Below are 17,923 nucleotides of genomic sequence, written 5' to 3'. Positions count from 1 at the left end.
ATGCACGATTATATAATCACCCCCCCCCCCCCCCCCGGCCTTGTTAATGGTACATTATCAGCGTTTAAACCTTCGGTGTAATCGCTAAATACGCACCCCTTGAAAACCTTTTGTTTGTCAACGATACTGCGCTAAGTAGTCCTCTATTTGTTACATGAGTTGATTGTTCGGTTAAGAAATAAAAATCCACTTAAACGAGGTAGGTGTAATTGCAGTTTAATCAATCAGATCGACCATAAAACACAGCCTATACTATAACATGTGGGGCGATTGCCGCTGAGTTGAAGTTACTTCAATTAAACATTTTCTGTGTGACATTTTTGACAAATTTGTGACAGCTGAGCCATTCTTGCTTCATTTTTCGAATGTCTTTTTACGCGATGGCAACAATTTCATAGGTTACTTTGTTGTTATTCAACTATTGTAAGGCATTCATTGTGCAAAATTAGATTGAACCTTGATTATTGGTAGAATATCTCGGGCAACGAAATACTGCACCTAAAAAATCTATTTGAAGACAACCACAGATATTAGCACCAGCCAGCACGTTTTCGTATTGAAGGACTGCTTTTTCAGCTGTAACAAAATCATTGATTTGGTTAAAATACCATCAAAACAACTATGTAAATGACTATGAATTTCCTTTGAATACAAATAATTATTCGAAACAGAGTATAATGCATGTGATTTAACAGAAGAAAAAAAAAACACACACACACACATCGTATTCATACCCCGTCAATGCAGCATTCTGCCTGAAAGAGCAATGCTGCTCCGGGACTAAGAAGAAAAAAAAAGTAAAATATTCAAACAGAACTTTTATGAATGGAATTTGACCGATAACCTCACAAGACAAACGGTTTGTTTATCGGAATGCAATTGCTTTATTTCTTGTTTTTTATGGTATATGGCGTTATAAATAAAGTAAGGTACATATTTACTGCATATTTATAATGGCTTTAAAAGTTCGAATCTGTACAGTAGAAGCGTGTTTCTAAATTCTAGGCATGGAGATCTGTGCCGCCTCCCAAATTCCTGCACTGGGCTGAAATTTGAAGGAAAATCCTGGCTTTGATTGATCGATTGATTGATTGATTGATTGATTGTTTGTTTGTTTGTTTGCTTGTTTGATTGATTGATTGTTTGATTGATTGATTGGTTGATTGATTGATTGATTGATTGATAGACTGATTGATCGATTAACTGATTTTATTTCGGCATTTCTTTTTCATACATAAATGTAACACATAATGTTCCTTCGTATGACATTATAAAAATCACATGTAAATCAGTGAATATTTGGGGAAAATTTTTAAAGTTTGGAGAGTTACTACGAGTTGGCACTTTTGTATGATCTCGGTGTTGAGCAACTTAACGGTCATTTTTTTTTTTTTCTTGTTGTTCTCAAATTTTTTGGCACAGACAAAACGTATCTACAAAGAAGGACATGGACAAACGTATTACTCTTATCATATACCAAGAACTGGTCAAGATAAAATTATTCTCGGGAGAAAAATGAACACGAATGGAGAGCTGCCTAACACCTACGTCACACAAAGCTGATACATGTAATTTGTTTTGCTCTCTAAGCTTTAAAATTTCATAACTTTTTTTGTTGTTGTGTCTGATTTTTCCCCACATTTTCATTGATCTACTCCCCAAATGTTTATGTTTTCATACAAAGCAACATAATATCAGGATGGAATTTCCCTTTAAGTGTTGTTATACGAGCATTTACCGGTAATTCTCATATCAAAAATTCGCTTATATATTGGCTTAATCAACATACAGGGCATGGGAAAGGAAGGCGAGAGTGCGAACTGTCGCATACAATCGACATGAGCTCTTCGGCGGCGACGCGAACGACACACTAATAAATTCAATGGTGTGATCATTACTGAAACATTTTTGCAACACAGCTTGCTTGTTATGCATTCGTGGCTGGGAAGGTCTGGCATATCATGGTGATCGCATTTTCATCAAAAATTCTGTTTCGTCGTCGATGAGGTCGCGGCATACGCCAGAGAAACTTTCATGTACATTATATATCGTTTTGATTCATAAAACCAATTTGATAACTCGGCGGAATAATGATCTGATATTTACACGTAAATAAGACCGACATGTCTTAACCTCCCGCAATCTATATATACGTGGCCCTAAAATAACCTTTTGATGGTGCATGATTATGTTTGACTGGAATAGAGACACTAAACATTGTACTTTACTGCTAATCTGCAAATAGCGTGATCAAAATACTCGATCCAGTAAGGGGCGTAAAGCTGAATTCGATTCGTATCTTTAGCAAGCTTCACCATGGAGCTTGGCCCATCTTGGTCGTTTCAAGTCTATTGTGAGACAAAAATCTTTGAATATTGTAAGTCATGAACGCTGCACAAATTACGTAAAGGACAACAATATAAAACTTGACATCGCGGCACATCTACGTAGGCCCTATAAATAACATGCCTGAGTTTCGAAAGTTTTAAAAAGTAACCAAATTATAAAAAAAAAATCACTAAATTTAGCAGGACTCATGTGAAACATTTCATATTGATTCAAAAGCTCTGAAAATAATCATTGTAAAAACAAACAAACACAAAAGTTGCATACATTTATAAAAATACACACACTAACACATAATATCGTGAAAAATGTGATAGACATAATATTTCCAACAAGCATATCAAATCCACTACACATTCAAACTCAAATATATGAAATATATCTGTCTTTCATTCAGTTACTAATGTAGATGTTCCAAAAAATAAAATAGTGGGACATTGTAACACATCAGGTTGGACTATATCTGTAGCTGTAAATCTGATGGAATAAAAAAAAAAGCAACAGCGGGAATATTGTGGAGCAGAACAGGAAAGAGAAGTATCAGAGACGGGGAAGAGATGAAATGATATAAGTAATCACGGGAGAGGTAGTCACTCCAGACTGGACTAAAATGTGCCTTGGACTGGGACTTGGACTCACCTCCGCCGTTCTTGTAGCAGAGATAGGGGAACCTCCACACGTTACCGAGGCCAACGGACGCTCCGATCAGGGCCAGGAGGAAGTCCAGCTGACTAGTCCAGGTCCCACGCTTGGGCTTCCCGTCCTCCTTCTCGCTCTCCAGCTTCTTGGCCAGGAGTTCCTTGTTCTCCGTCTTGCATCCGTTTTCGACGACCACGGGCGGCGGGGTCGCCAGAGTCTCGACTTGGGGAACCTCGTTGGTGTCAGTCATCATGGTTGGTAGCTGTGTGATCTGGAATTGAGAATGCGGAGATTAATCAACGCGTCTCTAAGCCTATAGCAGGCGATAGGCGATAACGGCTGAGCCTGATAGGGCCAGCCAAGTCATGTGACCAACCGAAATTGGTCGAATTGTGTCCGAAGGTGACGTTAGTAAAAATCGTATCACGTGAAGCCCTTTTATGTGCACAAAAAGAAACTTACGAAAGCGAGGGAAACATGAAAGCGAGAAGACAGACAGACAGACAGACAGACAGACAGACAGACAGACACATTCTGAAGACCTCAGGGCTCGATACTATCTCCTTTTTTTCTCTCTCTCTGGTGGCCCGTTCGGGCGTCTAAAATCTTTGAATTTGAAATTCTGGTGGTCCGAAAACGAAATGTAGTGGCCCGGAATAATAGGAAATAATAAGCCAACGCCAAGGTCGATCCCTAGCGGAGTGCAGATGGAATCCGAAGGGGAGGAAAAGAAGTTCAAAATGATATGGGGGGGGGGGGGGAGATGAATAGGGGAGGAGACAGGAGGTAATGGAACGGCAAATATCCCATCATGTTACTACAAAAATATATATATCTTTATAACCGCACCTTAATGGGATGGTATAGTTTTGGCTGAGATGGGATTTCAGCTTTTAACATTTCGCGCGATATTTAGAAAACCACTTTATGAAATGTTAAAGAGCTAACAATTCTAAGTTTATTTGATGAAAATTAGTGTTAAAATGGCTGAGATATCCAAAAACAAAGTAAAACAAAGCAATCCTAATAAAAGGGGGGTCCCACCTTTTATCAGGATTGCTATGTTATGGACATCAGCCATCCAAAACCAATTTTCATCAAATAAACTGAATTCTTCTCATAATTATATGTTTTTTCATATTTCATAAGAGGTTTCTCATCATCTCACAAAAAATTGGAAATCTGAAGTCCCATCGCAGCGAAAAACTATACCTTCCCTTTAACGAAATTTTAGGCACATTTCATAACGTATTACTTTGTTTGTTTAATCATGACTTTATTCAAGTTCAAGACAATGTGAACGGAACATACATACTAAAAACAAGGTCCACTGTTTCAGGTAAAAACAAATTGCTGGTTTAAACACTTAGCCTACAATATTATAAAACAGTTATAATGTGTGGGGGCAGTAAGGAAGGATACGTTACCTTCGTAAGGTTTATAATCCGCGGAAAAGTTGTATACATCGAATCTGACTGTTTAATTTTGTCCTTTACATCTGTTTGCTGTGCATGGGTATTTTCGATTAAAATGGCATATTCACATTTTAAGGCATTAAACTGCATACTCACTCTCTCTTTCTCTATTTGTAGGCCTACATAGTACAAGAATATAGTGATATATGAGTGTAATACATAATGCATATTTACATATTTCTACAACCATATGAATATATTCATGTTTTATTCTTATATATCAAACAAGGTATTCTTCCCCTTTGGTTGCAAAAAAAAAAAAAGAAATGTAAGTTTATCTGAAAATTGAAGCAGAAAATAAAAGCGTGCCCTTAAATGCCGACATGCTGCACTTAGGGTATTCCGGGCAGACTAGAGATATGGGTTGTGCAAATGACGAGGGGTTCATATCATCCATTGCATACTAAAGTTCCTATGGTTTTTTCTACCCCCCCCCCCTTCTTCTTCTCTCACAAACATATACACAAACGTGCACACACACACACACACACACACACACACACACAGATGATATACAGGAACACTTTTCTGGCACAGGTCGGCTCTCATAAGAGGTTGGTAGATATTTTCCCAATCTCCTGGGTATATACATCACCAGAACTGGTCGAAAATCAATATGGACAAGTTCATTTTGAGAGCAAACATAGTACGTTTAAAGAAATCAAAAAGACAAAGCAAAGAACATGAAAAAAAAAGATATTCCGGTGGTTTTGGAGCATCTACGATCTAGACAGACCACATGCAGCTTCATGAAAGGCCGCAACCTTTTGCTCAAAGATGGGGGGGGGGGGTGTGGGGGGGGAGGGATGATATCGGAAAATTCTGATAACACAGATCGCATTGGAAACTCGATCGCCGTATACCCTATGACCGACCGACAAGAAGATACCGCGGGGTCATCAGCCGATGCCTGCTTCACGGGCCCTCGATACGATTTGCTCTGGCTGCTGATACGGCATATGGGTCGATGGGGGTACAGTAGAGAGGTTTCGTGGTGCTCGGGTTACCGACAAGGTCGACTCATGTAGGACTTGATTTACGGCTGTCGCGTGTCTCTGGTCACGTGGTGCTCTCGAAAATGAGGGCGAAACTTCAGTATCGATGAATGCATGTTGTTGTTGTCGTTGTTGTTGTTGTTGTTGTTGTTGTTGTTGTTGTTGTTGTTGTTGTTGTTGTTGTTGTTGTTGGCTGTTGTAATTATTATTCATTTCCGGGACATTCAATTTGTTGTCTTGATTTAAGCTCGAATTTAAAAAAAAAAAAAAAAAAAAAAAACGAACGAAGTATAAAGCGATAATCAAGTTTAATGGTCTTTCGGAATTATGGTCAAAGCAGGGAAAAGTCATGTGTAGACCGAAAGATCGGTCTGTATATCTTGTCGTCGGGGATACGTTCAGGACAGACGGATTTTTCTGTCTGGGAAAAGTGTAGAAGGTTTGGGTAGAGGAATATCTCGAGACCAGACAACTTACCAGATTTCATTCAAACGTGGCATTGAGCAGTTCTCACTCGAGTCATATTAACGCACAAAGGGAGATATAAATTCTGTTCTCAATCTCTCTCTCTATCTTTTCTCCCTCTCTCTCTTAATGTAGTTCGTAATTTTTTAATCACTACATTAGACCAGCATCGCGTCTGGAAAACCTCGGGAGACAAATGGCAGTGAACTTGAGCAAAATTCGATCATGCATCACAACAACGCCCTGAAGACGCTGGGCTTCATCTGTGCTTCATCAAAATCTTACAACGCACCATCTGGGTCCAAACTTTGGTGATATGCACTATCAGGTTTTTTCCCCCTGGGTCAAATCTTGTGAGTGTCAGGTATTTATGAGAAGTCGCCTTGATAAGCACCCTATGAATCGTTTATCAGGTATGTGCCATTTTTGAGCTCACATCGCCAGGTAAGATCTTGCTCCCGCAGCCATAGCCGAACTAGATTACACGAATTTCATTGGGGGATTATTCTGCGTACGCCATTCCAAAGTTAGTTTCTGGGGGTATCCAGAAATCTAGCGAACAGTTTTTCTCCTATCACTATTCTTCTCTTTCTCTTTTCTATTCTTTCATTAATTCAAAAAAAGAATTTAGTCTACTAGAACTAAAACTACTAAAACACTGATATATCCAGTGCTTATTTACGGCGATGTATACAGGACAATTTGTCAACCAGTTGCAATAAAAGCAACTCATGACGGAAGAATTTCATCAATTTGAATACAAATTTAATCATCGAAACAAAGGAGTATTACCACCTCGATTCCATTAAATAAAAAGACTCGACTGGCCAAATCATCGGCATTAGGGACACAAAAAGGGCCAAAGTCCCCATCACCCGTTCTCTTGAAACTTCGAGATTTTCTACAACTCCAAGAGAAAGCTTGAAAGCGAGAGGTAGAGATGAACTTTCTGAAAGGCTGTGGGTCGTCAATACTTCATTCGTGAGTGACTGTCGGGCTGTTTGCTCACAAAAGCATATCTTACGCATTCGCTGAAACGTTGTGAAATTGTAATAGACACATGATCATTTTGCCATTATCAGGCTCTGAACGAAAAATAAAACAAAACAAAACAAAGCTCGTAATTGTATACTGAACTGAATTATTGTTATTTCATCTACGGGAGGTGCAAGACCAATTTCGTCAAAGACAGGGAATCCTATCTCGGTAATGTTTTAATTGCTGTAATTGTCTCAAACTAATCAAATTTATTACAAAACTATAACATATTTAAGTCGAGAGTTTTTTTTTTTTTTTTAATGTCACGCAAGCGTTTCTAACGTTCATAGCGAATAGAGAGTGACATGATGAGCGTGCAATAACAATACTGCTGCACTGGAAGATTGTGTTCTCTCGGAGCATAAAACCAGCAGGGTATATACGTGTAACTGTCGTCACACCGACACGCCTCGTTCATCACCATAGTGCACCTATAGTATGCTATCTATGATTAATCAAGGATAGGATTTAACGTGGGATACACACACCGTACACGTGACGGATATTCCATGAAATATCGACATTATATACTACTCCAGGTCAATAGCACAATCAGGGTATGCAATTGTGTAACATGGCAAAAATGAAAAAACTTGGTGAAAATGCTTTTTTTGTTGTTTGTTGTAGCTGAGTATTCAAATTTTCATTTCATGTAAAGAAAGAGTCAAAATTTTGCATTAAACTGCGCATAAATTAGCATTTAAATTAGGGGTGTTGAATTACATTGAAATGACTAATATATTGGAAAAATTCATTAAAAAAAAGGAGAATGTTTTTTTCATCTGATATTGCTGTTATATATTCTTGATAAATATCCCTTTCATTCAGCACCAGCACATAGCCATGACATATCACAAAATATGAATGAATTTCATATTTTCACTTCTCGAAATGGATGATCAATTTTGTAGGCATTATTTTGAATTCAAAGAAAACCACTTTTACATATTTTATCATATTTCACTTTTGCCAAAGAGTGAAGAGGCGAAACTTTCAGGAATAGGTAACAGACATATAGTGGCCATTATTACAAATTTTTATGAAATTAGGGCTGGTACTTTGGAAGATATTATATTTTTCATCAAAAAATTATCTGTACAGTTTGACCTTGAATGTGCGCACAGCGTTTGGATCAATTCTCATATTTGTAAACACAGATAGAAGAATGAATGTGAGATTTATGATGACTTGAGTTGATATCCAAGCTGTGACACTCAAACAATGACATATTAAGCCAAAATACTATGTTTTTGCTCATGATATCTTTAGAAATTGAACAAGCATTGAATATGAACACTGAACACTTATCATATGACCTTCATGCAGTATAACATGGGCGTGTATCGCACTTTTTTATGCTCAGCAATTTGTAAAAATATGAAAAAATAAGTTCCTATAGCTAAAATTTGCTAAAATTTTCACACAATAGATTTCTACTTATGTACAATTCATGGTTAAAAAAACAAGGATATTCAATAAGGGGAAAAGATTCTTTAAAGTAGTCAAATTAGGATATACCTCACTGAAAATACTGAAAAACGGCTGCACTTAGTTTACTCAGCATTTGAAAATGGCTCAAAATTCAAAATTGGCTGAACATTTATTGGCAAACAGCGCACCATATTGTAGTGTGTCTTCAGTACTTTCAGGAAAAGCAGGAAAATAAGCTGTTTCTCCATGTATAGCTGTACAGCATGGGTTAAAAGGTCACAATGTCACAAAAATAAGCCAGCATTACACTCCTACCAGGATGGGACTTCAGACCTTATAACTTTCTCCAGCTCAAAGAACCACTGTTTTTTATTGCATGCAAGCAATGCCAGGAAAAAATCCATTAATTTGATACCAAACACATAGGGGTAGACTTAAAATATGGACCTCAAATTTTGATTTTACGTAAGTTGTGAAACGCTTTTTTTGACGCATTACGTGGGTTTTAGGGGACTTTTTGGTAATTAATCTTTAATAATTAACAGTAAATGAGAAGAAATTAGCTATTGTCTTACCACATGTGATTACTGATGTCTCAGCATGCTGCATGTGAATTTTTAAGTCAGTTGGTGCATTCTTTTAGAAGTTACAATTTTTTAAAGTGAGAAAGTCATGATTGCATACCCTGATTGTGGTTATCACCTCCATCAGATATTCGATCACATATCCCGTCATCACTAGGCCTATATATTGCGGCGTATACCTGTACAAATCTAAAGCCAGGTATCACGTATAATTATAGTAAAGCCAAGCAGTGTGCTACTTCAGTCCGAAAAAAAAATAGTCTCAATATCAATGATGTCTCAGAAACGGTGCAAAAAAAAAAAAGCATAAATGATATACTACTTTGCCCGGGGTGATATACGATAGACGGGTGTAATCAAACATGGCAAATGGCAGCATATCAAACGAGCCATCATCCCGAATATTATACCCAATCCCGTAATTTATGATGCCTAGAAGGGAAATGATCGAGTAGTACAGTATTACCAGCCTGTAGGCAGCTCATTGCCAGCTGCGCTAAATAGACAAAATGTGCCAGAAACATTTCGTCAAAATTTTAAAACATATTTTCAAACACTCCGATTAAAAAAAAAAAAAAAACATTCTCATCTATCAAGGAATGTAACATGGTACACCTACACGGTATCGAGTGTGATCAGTCCCATCCTTATTTAATTTGTACTATGCATATGTATATATTTAAAAAAAATACAATTATGTTTTCTTCATTTTTTTTTACTCATCATAACATGTATTTTGTTTATTTAAATTTTTGCAATTATTAGAAATATGTTCTGCTTATATGTTTTACATAATTTTCTGTTTATTTCATGGAAATGAAAATAAATTTGAACTGAAATGGTGATTTTATTTTCATTCAATTTCATTTCATTATTTCATTTCCATTTGACATTTGAATATAAAAAAATACTGTCAATGTTCTTTAATCAAGAAGAGTAAATCTTCCAAGAAAATTAAGGAAGACTATCAAAATTTGAGGGAATTTGATTGCTTTCTTGTTTGGGGTTTTTTCGGGGGGCAATCTATAACGTCATGGCGGATGCGTGTATTATTGATTGCGATGGATGTAAAGACGTCACATGGTTTTAAGACAATGATCAGGCAACTGGTATGAAATTGGGCCTTTTTAAATGTCATGGCAATGTCAATAAGTATTAAACTCTTCATAGAACTCAGGATGTCACATGTTTACGTCGCTTGTCAGTTCATGTCTTTCATAACAAAAGATGGCAGTTATGACTTCACGTCATGTTCCCATAATAATACCGTTTATATAGGGGATAGAAAGAAATTATATGACATTGACAATCCTTCTGTATTATGAGCAGTGGGGAGTCAGTTGCGACCTGGTTACGACATCAATAATGTTCCATCAATTCCACGGGATATGGCAATTTCCACTCTTTCATAATTGGCGAAAGAGCAATTGTATTCTATTTTCTGACACGACCGATGGGCCACTAAAGTATTAAAAAGGGACAGACGTCATCTTTCTTTTGTTCCTGTAACCCGTCGCTCTATTGTCGAGACCCAATCAGCTCATTCTATGTCAGCCTTGTCCGTATGCTTGGCAATTAAAGTCTCACAATGGAGAAACGTTACACCATTGTTGAGCAGCAAATATATCTCCAGAGAGAAGGATGTGAGATGGATGTGTCTTTTGTTTGTTTGTTTATTTGTTTTTCATTCCAATTCATTTTATTTCATGTCATGTCATGCCATACCCCGCGCTAGTAAAAACCGTCGTCGTTCTATTCACACATTAAATTTTTCATTTCCACTTTCACTCCGTCATAGCCCACAAGACCCTAGCCTACCATACACTATAATCATGACATTGCTGAGCCAGCCGTTCTTTTTAGGACGAACAAACGACAACATTTACAAAATTAACGTACAGTAGTTGAATGTTGGTAAGATGGGGAGGTAATAGCTGACAGGACAAAATGCTATGAATAATACAGCCACGTGGATTTTCCCTCTTCCGACAGTCCGCTGCACCACTTAAAAACGGGCAGAGATGGAATATGATAATCATGTCGCGGAGGCCTCGGCGCGTGCAGCTGCCGGGCGTTACTCATCGGAGCATATTTTCATTCATAAAAACCGTGGTCCTCGCCAGATGACCGTTAGATGACCTTCTACTACTACTACTACACACAAAGGGCCTCTGCATCTTCGATGATTGCTAACGAGGATGACGATGGAGGGGGAGGGATAGGATGAGGATTGTTAGGGAAAACCTGATGTATTATTGTATGCCAAATCTCACCCCATCTCTCCTCCCCCAATCCCTCCCTCTCTCTCTCTCTCTCTCTCACTGCATCCCCTCTTTCAATCACATCCTTTCCCGCCATCTCTCCTCAAAGCCAGTCATCGCTAAGTTCACAATAGTGCGCGTGCCTCTCCCTTCTTGACAAAGAATTTCAGACGGGACCGGCGATTTACATGTGAGATGAGGAAGGTTGGGGGGGGGGGTGGAGGAGGAGGGATGGAAGCCTCCTCTCTCAATCTACCTCCCCCTCTCTTTCTACCCTCACTGCCGCCATTTCTTCTATCCGCACGTCAACAATGGATTTATGCATTAACGCACGATGTACAACCGCATGCAAAGCAAGGAGTGTGGTGCGATGTCCATTGCCCATCTCATCATCTAATGGGCAGAAAACAATATTCGATATAGAGAGCCGACGATTTCAAAAGTTTCATATTCAGAAATTCAATATAATACTATGAGATGACGAAGAATAGAAAAAACAAACAAACAAACGCGCGTTTCATCTACTGCTGTGTTATCCCGCCATTCACTGCTGGGTCTCTCCATTAGCAACGAAGGAAACATCTAACGCACGAGGAAAGGCGAAACATGAACAGTGCTTGGCGTGAGGCATTTGAGAGAAAAACCACTCTCTCCCTGACGTCACGCGTGGAGTCGACTCGGGTCAAAATGGCGACAACATGGGTAGGCACCGCCTCTTCGCGTTTTGACTTGTAGCCCTTTGCTTCCTGTGAAAAACAGTCAGTGTAGCTGTCATCGAGGATATAACTTAACATTTCTTTTAGAGAATGTGAACTGTTGTGCGCGATTGATTTTTAGCGTGACATAAAGTTAAACCCATAGGCTTACTTCCCCTCTGAACCTGATGTGACCATAGGACAAATGCCATCTTAGCGACTCCTTTTTAATGTAGGCGTATACTTTTCCAGTCTTGACATCGAAACGTTGTGATCCCCGATATGCAAAAGTACGCGGCAACGTTTGCCCGGCACAAACGACAACTGCTTCACATGACCTTGTCCTTAACTTTTCTCCGACTCCAGAGTTGAAAGACGGGAACATTTCCGCAGTGTAGATAATGATGGCTGCATCACGATCTGTGTCCATAAACCATTTAAAATTGCTGTTCAAATTTGTGTGGCCTCATAACATCAATATTCCTACCTGCTCCTACCAAACGTGATTATCCTCGTGACCCGTTGATAACTGCTCGTGGTAGGATGTACAGGGGTATCCCTCCCACCCATATTGCTGCATCCCTTACCCCACCCTCATCACAGCCGCAAAGTCCAAAATTACGGCAGTCTATAACCTACAAACAAGAGGTATTTGAACCCATCATACAAACAAAACTGTTTGTTGCCGCCTATCAAGCTTTGTTAAAAAAAACTTATATCACATTTTTGAAAACTATCAAATCTGCAGCATCCGTATGTCAACAGGGCAATAAATCATATTACATCGTATCTAAGGACTGGAAACACTGGAAAACTTTTTCTTTTTTAAAGGTGAGGTGACATCGTCTGATACAAGCATGCATTTTCGTGGACCTCTCAGTTCTTTTTTTCCTCTCTCTATTCGAAAACGTACAGTACCTTTGTATTATGCCAGTACGCATGTATTATCTTTATGTGTTGACTATCATCTATTTTTCACACAGTCGAATGTATGCCTATGATAATAATTCCAGATTTGATTTCTATGTTATGTTTTGTTGAAAACTAAAAGAATAAAAATAAATGAATTGAATTGAATTTATGTGTAGAACTTATTTTTATGTTTCCATCGTATTTTGAAAGTGACCTTCAGTTGAGTTCGATCGTTCAACAGTTCGATCAATGAAGGGCACCACTTTTTATGTGTTTGATGTCACCGTGCATCCTTATTCCACTGAATTTCTTTCGTGACTTGCTGCGTAATGGTTTTAGTTACTGACAGTCCCACACTGATGGAGTTACGAGTCGATGATTATATTGTCATTAATGTTGACATGATCGCGTTCGGAGCAGACATCGAGCAAATAGAGGTGCGTTTTTTGTTCTCATGGACACAATATTTCCTTTTATTGCCTCCAAGCGCCGAAGGCCAACTCCTTTACAGAAATTATTTCAAACACAAATTGTCACTCTGCCAAAAAAAAAAAAAAAAATTCCATTGATTCTCGGAGACCATGGAATCTTCTGCTATACAACCCATACGGGGTAAACACATGTTAATAAAGTAATGCTATACAGGAAGTCGGCCTATATATACATATATCATAACGATCCAAAGTGTCTATGGGCTGAGCATTGATTCGTGACGGTGCTAAATGAATTTCAGCTAGCTTGACACAAACAAGTCACAACGTTGCCGTTTGAGCCACCAAGTCTCATAAGAAACATATATTATGTGGAAGGAAGAAAGCTCATTTACAAGTAAAATGGCATCTGTCTTACAAACTGCAAATATAAAAATTTAGAAAGTATACAGAAAGTCTATATAAGTCACTATAGAAAGTGTAATTTGCGAAATAAGATATAGGGGACAAATTTTGTCGAAACGTTTTGGTTTCCTCAACGCCTTTAAAGCCTCCATACATACTAATTCGTCGTATATCAGCAAGGCTGTATATATGTGGCTGTATTTAAAGCGGAATGATACCCAAATATACAAGTGCATTGAGCGAATGCAACAATTGTTTAATTTAGTTTATTTTATCATTAAAAAATGAAAGAACACTCACCCCTTTCAGAAAGCAGGAGATATTAATAGGCCTAAATCACTACCATACAAACATGCGCCGGCAACATGTCGAGGGAATGTGTGCTTTTAATAAACTATGAAATTTTGTAGAACCCTCTCTATACATGTTTTTTTCTTTAAATCGTTGCCCTGTTGTGACGTCATGAACTGTTATTGCAGTCTCTTCATTCGGCGATGGCTACAGGAAAAAAAATGTAAAACTTCACTGACGTGTTACACTTATATTGCTGCAGTCACTCAATCTATGCATACACACACATGCACACATACAAACATCATAGGGTTAGACTGTATTTGGGGAGCAATCCCCTCTATCCAAGTGTAAAGATCCTCATCAACAATACAAATACATGCACGCACACACACACACACACACACACACACACACACACACACACACAAACACACTCACACGCACACACTCGTTAGGGTTATGCAGGGTTGTTTCGCTGTTCCGACAGCTCTTTTAAAATTCAGCCTCATTTACTGATGGCATATTTTGGTACCAAAATAATGAACATGCCCTACATAACATTTCCCTACAAGCTGCCGCAGAGTTATGAGGTCGACAACATTCCCTGACATCCCACGTTAATCTTTAATGCGTAGGATATGTTTTCTAGACCCCCCCCCCCCCCCCCGCCCGCCATCATGACAGGATCGGGTTCGTCAGCATGAAACACACATAGGATCCACAAAGAATCGAATGCAATGCGAGATTTCTGTCGTATTTGCAAAATTGAGGGATACTATACGCAAGGGATGTTTAATCCACACCATGCACGCTCGAACCGGTTTTAATAAATATGACTCGGTAGGATTTAATGGCAGTGGTTTTATCAAAATCCTTCGTAGAGAAAAAGGTTACGGATATTCAAAGTTTAAATTTTATGGAGTGTGTTTTTTTTTTCTTTTAGTATCATCAAGCAAAACTGTAAATCCAAATTGGATGAGATATCGTCATCATTTCCTTTCTCATTGAAATTTGCATACTTATTACTTGATTTCTTTTACTAAAATAAAAATCGATGTCCCTTTTTGACATGAACTCACTGAGATTCGTATCATTGTAATCTTGTAAAACAGTTGAAATGGACTTTCAGAGGTAATGAGGATGTACTTGTTGTATCATTGCCCCGAAACATTATCTTTTATGATATTTTGTGTGTGTGTGTGTGTGCGCGCGCGCGCGCGCGTGTGTGTGTGTGCAATTCGATGGGAGAGTAATAGTTGTAAGTGAATAAAACCTGAGTGCTGAAGGCATAGGGGCGGGTGGGGGTGCATGTTGGCGTGTGTGGGTGGTGTGTGCGTGTGCGTGTGTGTTCTCGCAAATGGGGTCGATTTTTTTTTCTTTCGAGAAACAAGCAATGGAATATGCCCAGTTGCCTTGAGCAAACTATCATGTCGGCGTTTGGCGGGCATTTTGCGAGAACTATGTGTGTTAAAAAAAGAAAAAAAAACGGATTTCGTGTCTTTGATTAATAAAAAAAGAGTCACAATGTAAGATTGACATTATTTTGCACAATGTTTGTGTATACTGCATTTTGTCTTTCTATGTTTTGTTTTTGTTCTGTGAATGTGAATTTTGTGATATGAAATTGAACGAAATTCGTATAAAGAATAACAAAAAAGGTAAGATGGTCACACCATGATCACACCGTCACCTCTTCTAACTCCAGTTGTGACCACAAAACATGTGAAACCTAAAGTCATGGTAGAAAACATGTTTGTCTGTTTGTTTGTTTGTTTGTTTTTCAGGGTTTTTTTAAGTTGTCAGGTGGTAGTATTACTCCTCCAGCTATTTCTTGTCACAGTTGAGTGCAACCAAAATGAAGAACTGACGAAAACTTGCATATGAAACGTTTGAATTACATAGCTTTCCTATCTCACCGGTGTGTTCGATTTTTGATGAATCCCTGGGTGCGATTCAGAATGTCTGGGTTTACATTTTTTCCCCTTTTTTTTTGGACGTGATGTGAAAATTCATACGAAAGCAGGCAAGACGGAGGAAGTCTGCATGGAAGTTATACTCATTCACTCACTTCTCTTTGCGTCACAGATTCCCTCCTGTATAAAGTTGCATGTGCGTGGTTTTGTACTTGACTCACTCCACTGCGTGGTTGCAACATATCCACACATGAGATAGTACTTACGACTTGTTCGGGATCTTGATCGAAACGCCACATGGGGTGCCCCGAAACACGTGGAGACAAGAGTGATGTCCGCACAGTTTGTATGCAGGAGGTCTATCAGACGACCTGCTGAGGACAGCACGTGACATCTTATAAGCTACAGTACTATTCCAAACCATGTTCAAGGTGCTAGTACCATTTCAACTCACAGTGATTTCATGGAAATCATAATATTTGTACGATATGTGTATCCATAATAATTTTATGTGCATGTATAATATGTGCAGGTGTGTATATATATTATGCTATTATTGTACTCTTGTTTGTATTTCTATTGCTTCATGCCGTTTCACCTTCTTGTGCGAATCGTCAATGTACTTCGCAATAATTTTGTATCATTTGGGTGTGGACATAAATAAAATGAAAATGAAAGGTGTTGCTGTTTGTTTTTAATTAAAAGAAGTAAGAATGAATGGTAGAAGTTTATTCATTGATAGATATAAAATAAAGGGCGTTAAAAACAGTTATACGTATCCATTGGTTCCCTGGTGTTTAACTTGGATAGTTTACTTTCACCTTTAACGTAAAACTTAAGTATACTCAGCTTCAAAAGAGCCGAGTTTACCGTTCCACAATTCAAAGCTTCCTACTTTCTATTCCAGGTGCTTTTCTTGACCTACTTAAAATACGAGCCACATCTTTTTAAACATACGATTCGACGAGGACATCAGGTCCATGGGCGTGTGTGTAGCGCCGTGGGCACATTGTCCTCGCTACAGACAGACAGACAAACTGAACTGTGTGTTCTCCCGGCTCGGCACCACTACGACGGTCAGATTGATTGCTGTTTGATGGCACCGTGTCAGTTAACAGTGTACTTAACACCCCGACTAAAATCAAACATGCTGTCATTGGAAACGACCAGCGATAAGGGAGAAAATGGTGCTATCTGGCAGCCCTCTCGATGCTTTTTAGCGGTGTTTAACCACACTTTCGTTCTACTCCTCCCAGACGCTTCCCGAAACCTAGCCTCTCCTCTCTCCTCCGATTCCCTCGCTAGCTAACGTCAATTAACAAAGGGCTTTCAGAGCGATGGGTATCTATTTAGGCGGTGTCTGAATGCCTCGCACGGGTGAAAGAAGCTTCCCCGGTAATAGAATTAAAGCGAATCTGATTGCAAGTAATCTAATCGATGCCCCGCTAGGAGCTCAGCGGCTGAGGCGAGTAGCCGTGGCGTCCCTCAACGCGCTAGCATGCTTTATCTTGTTGGCATATCTCTTTTCGTCACTAAGGATCTTCCAGAAGCTCACAATTTTCTTCCATTGCGCTTTATTTTTTTTCCTTAACAGCTTTAAACCCTCTGACTCATGGCTAGGATGTAACACGATGTGTGCTGTATAGACACACAATCGCAATCACATACACACATACATATACACCCACGTGTATCTAAACGTGGCATACATTAAAAATGTCGTTGCATGCAGACCCTAGATGCTGATATAACTGGACGCTTAAAAGTGTATTGAGAAGTATTTGCACTAACGAAATGATATAAGTATAGTTGTAATGATAATGGATAGACATGTATAGGCATGCTTCACATATACATCGTTTGTTTCCTTTTGTGTTCGTTTTAGTTTTTTAAGAAGATAAAATGCAATGTACCAGTTTATAATCTTGAATTATTGAATTTATTCACAATTTTCCTTGTCGAAAGAGTATCGAGCGATTTATTTTGTCTTTTTTCTGCAAACACTTCAATACCTGAAATCCAATTTGATCTCATCAATT

At 38.6% G+C, this 17,923-nt stretch overlaps 1 protein-coding gene across 1 annotated transcript in view; it reads right to left on the bottom strand.

Annotated features, from left to right (window-relative positions):
- The window catches only part of LOC139735730 (sodium- and chloride-dependent GABA transporter 2-like), a 97,371-nt gene that overhangs the window by 70,246 nt on the left and 9,202 nt on the right, over window positions 1-17,923 (bottom strand). Inside the window, exon 2 of the mRNA XM_071646479.1 lies at window positions 2,986-3,256. Coding sequence (XP_071502580.1) covers window positions 2,986-3,238 — 253 coding nt within the window. The 5' untranslated portion in view covers window positions 3,239-3,256. The remainder of the gene's footprint in view (window positions 1-2,985; window positions 3,257-17,923) is intronic.

This window comes from Diadema antillarum, unplaced genomic scaffold (assembly GCF_040938485.1).
Source record: "Diadema antillarum isolate AM-2024a unplaced genomic scaffold, OU_Dant_1.0 seq00000595_RagTag, whole genome shotgun sequence".
Lineage (NCBI taxonomy): Eukaryota > Metazoa > Echinodermata > Echinoidea > Diadematoida > Diadematidae > Diadema > Diadema antillarum.
The sequence above is the reverse complement of the archived record's forward strand: the minus strand, read 5'-3'. Positions and strand labels throughout refer to the sequence as shown.